Below are 11428 nucleotides of genomic sequence, written 5' to 3'. Positions count from 1 at the left end.
CTTTTTATCAATACAACATCAAAAATAAAGCAAATTGACCTTTTTATCAAATGTAGTGGTTAAAGAGTTTTTATGGACAATTTTTTTTATCTTGAAAGCTGCTCCACAAACGCCCCCACCATCAAAATATTTTTCTGATAAAATTTACTACCTTGGCATAATAAAAATATTATTTTATCGAATTCCTGTTTTGCCTATGAACTTGATATCAGACTTCATTCTTGTCTTGGAATTTCGTCTGCACTGAAAAGGAGCTGGTAATATTACGTTTATTTTTGTCTTGTTGGCGGAAAATAAATACAGATGTAAGGTGACTTTCCGGGGAGGAGTAGGTAGACTTCGTCAAAAACCAACTAGTGACCAGTACCACTCGTATCACAAAGAAAACGCGTATAACGCCTGGAGTATTTTTGACTGCGAGCGCTTTCCTCACCATCTGAGACCGTCTGGTCGAATTTATCTCCAAAATGACAACCCTAAGACCGTTCAGATGTGAGGATATGTTCCATTTTAGCAATGTGTAAGTATAGCCTAAGTGGCTTAATTTTATTTAATTTTACGCAGGATAAAACTAGCATCAGTTGCGTTTAACAGCTTTCTGTTGCAGTCTTGCAGTGTTTGGTTCTGTGTTGATTACAGTGCGACTACTATGCCTACTGAGGTCACTGGATAAGCAAAATTGATTAATCAGATTATGAGACACAAACAATGAATTCCAAGTAATTTGTGACTTGAACATTGCTTTCTTTCCCACTCGTGATCGATTCAATCATCTTTTGTTGGATTTCATTGTTTTTTTTTTTTTTTGGGGGGTTTTTTTTTTTTTTCTTCAAACATCGCGTTGGGATGCAATAAATAAAGGTAAATGATTTTGATGTTGTCCTTTGTCCTAAAAGGGTCTTAGAATAGGGGGTGTCCTGTTACCTGATTGGTTACATTTTGTTTTAGTGACCCACGGTAATAGTCAGTGGCACAACCCCCCCCGGGGTGATTAAGCCATTGAAAAATAAGTAAACACTCCGCATGTGCCTTTGTACTTCAGCTTTTTATTATAATGGGCTTCTTTACGCTGTTTGTAAGACTTGAACGCCACCAAGTTTTGCGTAGCAAAAAATTCAGTGTGAAGCCAATGAATTTAAAAATCTACACACATACTCATAATCCTCCTATTAAACTTTAAAGTCGGCATATTGAAAGAAGGCTTATCCTTCTTGTATTGGACACGGATGACGTAGAATGATTTAAGAAAAGACAACAAACATTACTGACCACAATACAATGACTCACAAAATAATGTTTAAACAATGTGTCCACACTTGTGTCCGGTACTCTAAGAAGGACCCTGAAAGAATTCAAGAATGTTAAGACCTAGGCAACAGAATATCCATCCTTTCTATTGTCTTGGGCTCTTTCACAATATGTGAAGTTATGCAACATATTAGTGTTGGCAATGACCTGCATACTCATTTATACCTGACTATGTGTATTTTTATTGGCAAATGCTGTCCCCTTCTTTCGACTTTTTTGCTTGTTTACAAGCAAGAGGAAGGAGAATAGCGGCTAAGTTGGGTAATCTGGAACCACATTCTTGTTAACTCTCAAGGGACTGTTTTAATTTCTCAAAGGAATACTTTCTGCTGTGGTTGATCAAAACGCATGACTTGTAAAGTGTCACTCAATAGTTGTGCCTCAGCACTTCCATTCTTGTAGAAAAAATGTGACTTGTCAAATTTACAAACGTTATATAATAATTAAAAATGTGAGTAGCCCAAATCTTACATGGCATAACCAATTAAGAATGTGAGGGGTTCAGCGCTCAAAGGCAGCGAAGTTTAAAACGATTAAGAACGCAATTTGTACTGGTACAAGTCTTTAGGTGCTAATATTAATTTAACCTAAAACGATTAACAACGCAAAATAATTTGTACTGGTACAAGTCTTTCACAAACTAAAATGTTGCTTATAGTTAACCAAAGGGAACTCATTCCGTGACAATTATTTATTTCTGCTGAGTTGCACAATTTAGAATTGCAACATTCAATGCAGGTGTGAAGTGATATTTACAAGTTTTTTTGTAGCCTGTTGTGAAATTACTTCCGGTGGAAGCAGTAAACACTAAAAGCTTTTGCTTCTGTTCAGAAGTTAATGCATCGCCATTAGAAAAAAAAAGCAGCACCTGTTTTTAATTACTGGAAATGTAGTCGTTAGAAATGACATGTGTAGTCGTAAGGTAAAGAATAACGCGAGGAGAAGCGGCTTTTGGTTATATCCAAACGAAAATTTACTTCTCAATGTGGGGTTAAGATTGCGTGACGAGACAAAAGGTAACTCTGTGTGTGTAACCTTTATTGGGAACCCTGCATTAAGCCGAGTAGAAATCTTTCTAACTGGAAAGGAAACAACTATTTCGATTAAAGGCAAGCGTCAAAGTTTACCATTTTTAACCAAGCCAAAGTATATGAGTCGCAAAGCGCCCAGCCGTCGCGACTGACAAATACAGCATTTCCTCCGCAAAAATAAAAAAAATGCTTGAACTGAAAGACGTTTGAATTCTTCCATGATATGTCGAACAACAATGCCCAGGATAAACCTTCTACTCATACTAACTTCATGCAAAAAAGTCGATATATATCTCGAAGAGATCTTTGATTTTCTCTGTTTACTGTTGTCCAACTGACCCATATTTTGGCGTTTTCCAAAAAAACCTCATGGATGCTGGCAGTTCGCAAAGAAGTGTTGGTGGTTCATCTCTTTTTTGCTTTTCTCAGCTGATTTTAACCATGACATTGATTTTTTCTTCCTCCATTGCTGATTTTGTAACCGTCATTTCCAGCCTTCATGGCAATCATGTTTGTGAACCAGGCCTCCTATTCCAGTAGATTGCCCCTGATTTTTTACCTTTTTATAGGATTTTTTTAATCTGACCCCCCCAACCGACCCAAAATTATAATGTATTCGACGGTAAATGGAGAAAAAAGGGGATTGCAAAATTCAGAAAGAATAGAACCTTTTTAAATCCTCTGGGCCACTGTCATTAAAAAAGCTCAGGAAAACAAGGAAGATGAAGTCAGTTCTGCATAACCAGTAGACAAGTGAAAAAGATTTTTTTCTGGGAATCAGTGAGTTTACAGCCTTCAGACAAATTGTTTCTTTTAACAACTTGGACCCTTTAAAATGAAAGGAATACAAACTCGGGCCTTTGCAGTTTTTGAAAAATATAAAACATGAAATTTTAATTTCATATAAATTTTTTGTTCTTTTTTAGGAACTTGGATCCCTTGACCGAAACTGTATCCTTCAAGTCACTCTTAAAGATTACAGCCAAACTCAAGTTGTCACCCTCTATTAAGAGGTCTCTTATCAAATTCATGGAAATGGCTACACGTCAGTTAGACCACCCTTAAGTGAACACAATTACTGGTACTTTTAGACTTCCTGTATTGTATTTCACCCCTATTAAAATAAACAGTGACCTAGTTAGATTACAATGCAACATTCTGACACAACAATAAGCAAAGACATCTGCAAAATCAATTTACCATAAATATTGATTTTTCTTAAGTTTATGTTGAATTTAATAGAAAAACTGTCCATAACGTAGTTTACAAAAGATTCTCTTGCCTAACAAACAATGTCATATTATTGTAAAATCTGATCACAACCAGGCATGAAGTTCACTTCCTTGAACATGCAGTTATCAGTATTGTTAATTTTTATTTCTTATAATTTGTGATACTGTTGTTGTTGCCAGTAAAATGTACATCATGTGATCAATTTTGCATTTACTTTAAGTTCAATTTTTGCCCAATTAGGGGTGGTGAATGGTCCTTCAAAAAAAGTGGGTCTCGCAAAATTTGAGTTAAATTTCAGGGGTCTCGTCGTCTCAAATTTTTCTTTGATCCTGATTTGATTGACTTAAGTGTAAATTGTTTTCTTAACATTATTGATTAATGTAGTATGGACTAGCATTTTATCTTCAGTATCTTGCACACTGGCCTGAGTATTTCCAAGTGACAGAATCTCCCACAGGACAAATCATGGGTTACAGTAAGTGGACATTTTTTCAAGCTTTTTTGTTTTATGGTATTACATTTTTCTGCATCTCGAAGTGCTCTAAAGGACCTACTAGGAAGAATGATATAGCTATGCCAGTTTTTGTGTGTTGGACTGACAGGCAAGCTAGGCTATGTCAGCCAGCTGGCCAGTTAAATATTGTGCTGGTAAATTGGCTTGTACATAAAGGACGAAGGATAACCTGAATATGTTCATTGTGTCCAACAATTCAGACCACAAATGAAGATCTTGATAAATAAATAGTAATATTTCGGTATAAGCTATACCATCATCAGACTAAGAAAATTAACATGCCGTACAAGCTATATCTTAAATACTGCGAGTGACGAGACAAAAACAATAAGTTTACTCAGGAGAATAGACAGAGTTCTCTGTAGTAATACCGAAATATTACAGTATAATTATTTATTTATCAAGATCTTCATTTGTGGTCTGAGTTGTTGGACACAATGAACGTATTCGGGTTATCCTTGGTCCTTTATGTACTGAAACTTTCGTCAGGTACTGGGTTTTCAAATTGGCTTGTAATGGTTTAGACATTCCCATCTTAGGGAATCTATTGCAGCAACACCAATTTATATTATGCTGAAGAATAACTTTTAGTACACATTTGTCTAGATTTTACCAATGACCAATTTGATGTCCCTGTGATACCAAAATTCATTGCCATGGCAACATCAAAAGGAGTAAAGATACCCCATGTTAGGCCATTTCAGGCTACGAAATTAGAAACTACTCTCACTGAAAGTTTCTGTTTTGATATAATGTATTTATTTAATCAACAAATTAAATTAAACATTTTTACAACTTTTTAAATAATAATGTCAATACCATTCAAAGGCACTTTTAATAAGGTAGCTCTGAACCCTTGTCCAAGCAAAAATGTATCAAAAATGGAAAATTTTACTGAAAAGGTCTAATATTATATAGGGTATCTTTGACCTACCTAGACATTACTATGACAACACATTTTGTCGCCATTTTGATCTGAAACTGTTAACTGATAAATACTTTACAGATTACACTAAATGTTTTGCACTCGCATCATTGGCCTAGCTGTAATGGAACCTGGGGGGGCTACTTGAAAAAGTTTTATACGTGGAGGCTCCACCCCAAGGTCCAACCCCTTACCCTTTTTTATACCATTTTGGCAGAAAAGGTATCCCTTTCGTATACCTTTTATTGATAAAAGGTACCTCTTTGACATATCTAAATGACATGGCATTTACCTAAAACAGGAAGTCATTCGCATTTTTATGTAGCGTTTACTAAATTAAAATGATACAGCCATAAGGTGTGTCTGTTCGAAATATTTTTATCAAAGGCTCCTTTAAATACCTAAATGACAGATTTCCCGACCCTTTCACATACCTAAACTTGTAAAATTCCTACCCTTTTATATACCTGAAGCGTGAAAAAGGTACCCCTTTCGGGCGGAGCCTCCCCATTTAGGCTATTATAGGGAGTGCCCCCCCCCCCCCCCCCGGGTAATGGAATGCCAAAGATGAGGAAGTCTGACTGTTTTGAGCCACCTCAAGTTGAGACAAGTCTTGTTTGTTTCTAGTCATGGGAAAAGCTGAGGGTAGTGTACAGCAAGAGGAATGGCATGGTCATGTGACAGCAGTGACAGTGGCTCCAGAATACAGAAGGCTTGGACTTGCCGCAAAACTGATGTCTAACCTTGAAGAAATCTCTGAGAAGTAAGGTTTAGCCTTCAACAGTGATCAGAATGTACTCATTTCTCATTATTAAAATATCCACAGGAATGAAGGAAATGAGTAATTTACTAAGTTATCTAATAAATTGAGCACAGTTTCTCTCAGTTTGTTAGCTTGTACCGGCAATACCTGTAGCAATAATGAGAGTTTTTATGTTGGTAACAGGAGGGATGTGGTGGACAGGGTGGTGTTATAACTGGGAGGTCTTATGAGCAGTTTTATCAGGTATTCACTGTGGTCTGTTAAAGGAGCTGTCAAGTGATCACTGGTGTTGTACTTACCATAGGAGTACGGGGTGGGGGGGAGGGGGGGGGGGCGAGGGGGGCTGCAATCAAAACGAATTATATCAACAGAAAAAGTATTGGAAATATACCGAACTTTGCGGTTCAAAAGTCCAAATTTCTCATTTATCTGTTTTCGTTTCCTCTCGCAAATTGCTATAATCATATTCGATTTTCTCGCAAATTCGGCATGATTCAGCTGCAATGAGCTTTTCCATAGCTGGAACGTTTGCGGGCGGTGGACCCAGTTTAAGACCTTGAAACAAAGCTGCGATACGGTTACAAATGTAATGAAGCTAATGCTTTTGACTCAAATGAAACCCATTGATCTCTGAATGTTTCACACATTTTAAATAACTTTCCAGTGGGGGAAAAAGAATGTAAATTGCCTTCCAAAAATACTTTTATTCTTGATGAACTAAAGAGGATAAATACATTATTTCCGAAGAAAAATGATTCAGTGCATTGACATCTTTGGGCAATGCCATGAGATTAATTTAAGAACTATCGTTTCCTTTAAGCAAGCAGGTTCTGTTGTCCATTTCGTATGCCTGTTTATTCGGCTTTCAACCCATGCCATTTTTTTTCGGGCAACAAGGTCCCCCCCCCCAGGTCCGAAGCCCCCCGTACGCCTATGGTACTTACCTTAAATTTCCCTCCACTTTGATAATATATATCAATATACCTGAAATTAGAACACAGCTGTGGTCAGTGTAAAAAATATGGTATACTGAATTCCCCCCCCCCCCCACAAATCCAGCCTCCTGCATTTTTCAGCACCTTGACTTTGACAGATCAATACTACAACTGTTTTCCAGTTGACAAAACAATTATTGTATCTAACTGATGCCCAATCACTGGTGATCAAGTTATGATTATTTTTTGACATTTCAAGTTACCATAGCAATGGTATTATCCCCTTTTTTAAAAAAAACCTTTATTTTAGCTTTAAGTGCCTATAATTCAAAAACGAGTCCGGTGAACCCCATTTTTATTACTGAATTGTAATCAACAGGATAAGATGCAACTTTTGGCAAAGTTTAAAAAATTCTGTACTTGGGGTTCAGAGCCATTTACAAAAATTTAAGGTGGCTCTGAACCCCATGGACAGAATTGTTTTAAATTTTGCCAAAAGTCACATATTTTCTTGTTTATCAAAATTTAACACTAAAACGCAGGGGTCATTGAGTTCATTTTTGAGTTATCAGCAGTAAAAGTTAAAATTAAGGGTATATTTAGAAGGCTATGTTGTTGCTATGGTAACCATAAAATGACAACAGCACGTTCACCAATCATTGGGTATTTGTTTGACACCATGATTGTAGCATCAAATGATAAAGAGCGGTTATAATGACCCATCGGAAAGTGCTTGAAACTGTCGCCATGCACCTTAAATGTATTGATTCACTATTTTATTTCAGGAAAGATGCATTTTTTGTTGACCTGTTTGTGCGCATGAGTAACAATGTTGCTGTTGATATGTACAAGCAGCTTGGTTATGTCATCTATCGGCGAGTCCTTGAGTACTATTCAGGAGACCCAGATGAAGATGCATATGGTAAGAGACATTTCTCAATTTCAATGGTAGTTTATTCCAGGTCACTTGTGTTAATAAGAGTGCCCTCCTTGCTTTCTAGAGGGAAATGTTGTCCTGCAGATGACAGTAGGGGAATCCAAAAAATATCGACTTTTTTTTACAGCCTGCACTTAAAAATAAAAAAAAGTAAATAAAAATAAATAAATAAGCTACTAGGCCACGCCGCCTCCTATAAAAAAACTGTCCTTAACACTGCTAATCAGTTCCACTGCTATAGAGCAAAGCCTGAAATATTTGGGTTTTTTGTAAGGGTTTGGCACTACTTTTTAACATTTCACTCGTATTCTCAGTATTCTCCTACTTAGCTAAACATGATTTCTTTTTCTTTAGACATGCGGAAGGCATTATCACGAGACAAAGAAAGGAAGTCAGTTATTCCACTGAAAGACCCTGTTAGACCTGAAGATATTGAATAAAATTAAGGACCAACTGTTAGTAGGCAGGACGCTGCAGGGACAACAAATAGTTACACTGAGCAACATGCACAGTATTTACAAACCTTGAATTCACAAGACTGATCAAAATCGAATTTCTTACTTCAATATTAGTCAGTTACCAAGCAGACAGGTGATGAAAATGATGAAAATCAACAAATTAGGGATACTGTCTCAATGTACCACCAAAAATGGATAATCAAAGAGGATTTCCCCAAACACAGGCCCCTTCCAATGACAAATCTATTTGAATTTCCAGTCCATGACTGGGCTATTTTAAGAACACTACTTGCTTGGCTTTCAATGGCCTGCCAACAAGGTCTCGTGGGGTATGGGGGGATTGGAAAACCAAGGGTGTTCTCGCGTAGGAACCTCCCCCGCTGGGTCTTCCTACCCAGACCGCGCTCGGCTCGTAGGGAGCCTTTTCACAGGCTTGGATTTCGACTGACTGATTTCTCACGTGGTCATGGGAGCGAGGTCGAAGCCTCAATCAGAAATAGCAATACATAGCATGATGCAAGGGGCATCCTTCTTTTTGATTATCCTCTCTTGGTGACACTAAATGTACCTTTGCGAGTGTATTGCCGACGTACAAACATGGTGCGAGATTTCTCGTATTGTTACAAGCTCACTATTCCCTGTTAACATTTGACCTCCGTCAAATTTAAGGATTTATTTTACTGATCAAGTTTATGAGTCATAGCTGTGGTAGAAAAGCGTGCAGTCGGACCTCAAAAAGGGCGTATACCCAGCTACAATTCCTGCTACCATAACTTGTATTTTATTAACTACAGAACTTTCTTCAAATTAATTGAAACGTCAAGAGCTACCTGAGGTAGAAAAAGAGATAATAGGGTCTTACCACCTGCACAAAAAGCCGTTTATAAATTTCTTTACTTTTTTTATGAAAACTGGAACGCATGCTGGTTAGTTGGCGTAAATTTAGTTTGTTTTTTGGTTGTCCTGCCAGCCATCAGTTGGTCCATGATGAAATGTCTTTTGTATATAGAGATTAAAAGTTGTTTGTCTAGTATGATATTTTTGTGTAAGGTTCTCAATAAACAGCTCATCATACACCTGTTTGTAATATACCTGTGTTCACTGGCGACCCTCAGTTAACAGAATACCTTCTCTTTTTTACGAGCAAGGTTACTCCCTGCTAGGAATCCGTAGATAAAAAAGAAAGCATAATAGACAATTACGTAGTAGTCCAATTGTATATTGCCAGAATCATTGCTCGAGGTGATCGCTGTTTACTTCAACAATTTTAACCAACGTGTGCCTAGACGTTGAAATTCTCTCAACTAGTGCTATGAGAAATATGTGAGACAAGTAAAAAGAACTTGTAGGCTAACTGGGGGGTTTGTACAGTCTAATTTATTAGTCTTGGTAGCATCTTTCTTTTTGTTCCTGCTTTATTTTCAGCATCGACTTACTATCATCGCTTTTCTTTCTTACGTTATTAATCGCATCGCGAGCCTCTCCCGTAGTTAAAGCAAAAAACATTTACAGGGCCTAAATTATTTAAAAACCTATTTGCTGAATATTTCGACAATGTATGGAATGTAGATCTATGCAATTTTCCTTTACGTTTTGTAATTAAAAACGTGTGTCGTTTTTTCGCTATTGACTGTCGTTCTTTCCTATAGCGAATTCCAATTATTTAGGCCCCTGGCGCAAAATGCTACCTTTTTCATTAAAAAATTATACCCAAACAAGTTTTGAAATTAATATAAACAAAATGAATGATTTTGTATATCACAATGAAATATCATTATGCTGAATTATTAATGTATACAAACCATCAAGTTCAGATTTGACCATCAATATTTTATGTCGCTGCATAAGGGTTCGGAGCAGGGAGTTGTACTGGTTAAAATGCAGTCAGAAATTAAAAGGAAGATATATTTTTCCTAGTCGCAATAATATGAGTTACATTTTATCTTGATCTGGTTCTCAAACATGGATCTCATCGCATCCTTGTGCATGTGTGCTGTGGCTCTTTTACCAACATTTACAATGGCATTGGAAGGTAATATTAATATTGTATAACATACATATAGGTATTTGCTCTGAGATGAGGTAGAAATACATACTTTCTGTAGCTCTCAATTGCCGAAGAATGGAGGTTTAAGATAGCGAGGCAAGTAATATTAATATTGCACTAAGAAAACAAAGAAGTGCTTGGGAAACCTGAGTCACCATAATGGAATTTAGGTAGTACTAAATGTAACTATTTCGTGGCTGATTCTAATAGCAAATTAGCGAATAACTCTAAGCTGATTTAAATGCTGAAAAATTAGCTTCCCTCAGATTTTGGTGTGTGGTTATCTATTGTGTGTCTTGTTGATCTTTATTTCGTTTCTTTTTATCTCGTATTTAGATTCAAATTGTCGAATCATCAAGTTTGTAAATAAAGTGGATGGGAAAGCTCTTCACGGTAATGTGATTACGGAAATGACGGCAAATAACATAGAGTTTTGTCGACTGCAATGTTTTCTAAACAATGACTGCGTTTCTTGTAACTTCGGACGAAGTGACAGTGCAGAAGGAAATGTCTGCCAACTTAATAACTCCACCGACCACGAAAGCCTTCAACCAATTCCAGAGTACACATACGTAGAAACTGAGGTAAAAAAGTACTATACTGTGTTAAATTTGAGGAAGCCATTATAACTCTTATCCTTTTTTAATTATCGTGGTTCTGCATTTTGTTTTCTCTTTAGAACACCTGTCAATCGACTCCATGTTTACACAATGCAAAGTGTCAATATGGCTTCACAGACAGAACATTTCGCTGCTTATGTTTGGCTGGTTTTGAAGGAGAGTTTTGCGAAAAAAGTGAGTAAATATGACCCTATTTATGTTCTTTTATTCTGACTTCCATATAATTACCGGGGAAGGGGAAACTCAGCTAAGTTTTATATGGGGAGGCGTTTTCATGAGCTGAGGACCAAGTTCTGACCTTCAGTTTCATATTCTATTTTGGACAGAAAATGGTTCATAGGAAATGGTTCTCTTTTATATAACTACAGTACACTGCATCCCTTTTTTCTACCCTTTCACTGAGTAACCTCTTAAATTACTTGGATGAATTAGCTGTTAGGTGGATCACAGTTTCCTCGACTCTTTATCTTATTCCAGCACGTAAAATCATTATTCTTTTATGTAACTCGTGAAAAAGGCACCCCTAACGGGAGGACCCCCCCCCCCTCTCCCCCTTCCTCTCCCTTACAGTCCATCATAGGGAGTAACCCCGTGTGAGTCATGACGATCAGAGACGATCGTTAGGGTTCCATTTTATTCAACATCAAATCTTCAGCT

General features: G+C 37.0%; 2 protein-coding genes across 2 annotated transcripts in view; both read left to right on the top strand.

Annotated features, from left to right (window-relative positions):
* The first annotated feature begins 378 nt into the window (after positions 1-378).
* Positions 379-9184, top strand: LOC144630419 (N-alpha-acetyltransferase 20-like). Its single transcript, XM_078488790.1, has 6 exons — positions 379-520; positions 3266-3290; positions 3957-4047; positions 5639-5774; positions 7495-7631; positions 8001-9184. Exons 1-6 carry the CDS (start codon positions 468-470, stop codon positions 8084-8086), a joined length of 528 nt encoding a protein of 175 aa, XP_078344916.1. The 5' UTR covers positions 379-467; the 3' UTR covers positions 8087-9184.
* A 794-nt stretch (positions 9185-9978) lies between these two features.
* Positions 9979-11428, top strand: part of LOC144630164 (uncharacterized) — a 4528-nt gene continuing 3078 nt past the window's right edge. The window contains exons 1-3 of the mRNA XM_078488459.1: positions 9979-10136; positions 10488-10735; positions 10831-10945. Of these exons, the coding sequence (XP_078344585.1) occupies positions 10067-10136; positions 10488-10735; positions 10831-10945 (433 nt within the window). The 5' untranslated portion in view covers positions 9979-10066. The remainder of the gene's footprint in view (positions 10137-10487; positions 10736-10830; positions 10946-11428) is intronic.

This window comes from Oculina patagonica, chromosome 11 (genome assembly GCF_052425735.1).
Source record: "Oculina patagonica isolate OP01 chromosome 11, crgOcupat, whole genome shotgun sequence".
Lineage (NCBI taxonomy): Eukaryota > Metazoa > Cnidaria > Anthozoa > Scleractinia > Oculinidae > Oculina > Oculina patagonica.
Note: the sequence above shows the minus strand (reverse complement) of the source record. Positions and strands in the feature narration are given on the sequence as shown.

Coding starts and splice junctions, on each gene's coding strand:
- LOC144630419 (XM_078488790.1), top strand. CDS start 468: ATGACAACCCTAAGACCGTTCAGATGTGAGGATATGTTCCATTTTAGC. Junction 4,048..5,638: donor AGGACAAATCATGGGTTACA/GTAAGTGGACAT, acceptor GTTTGTTTCTAG/TCATGGGAAAAGCTGAGGGT. Junction 5,775..7,494: donor CTTGAAGAAATCTCTGAGAA/GTAAGGTTTAGC, acceptor ATTTTATTTCAG/GAAAGATGCATTTTTTGTTG.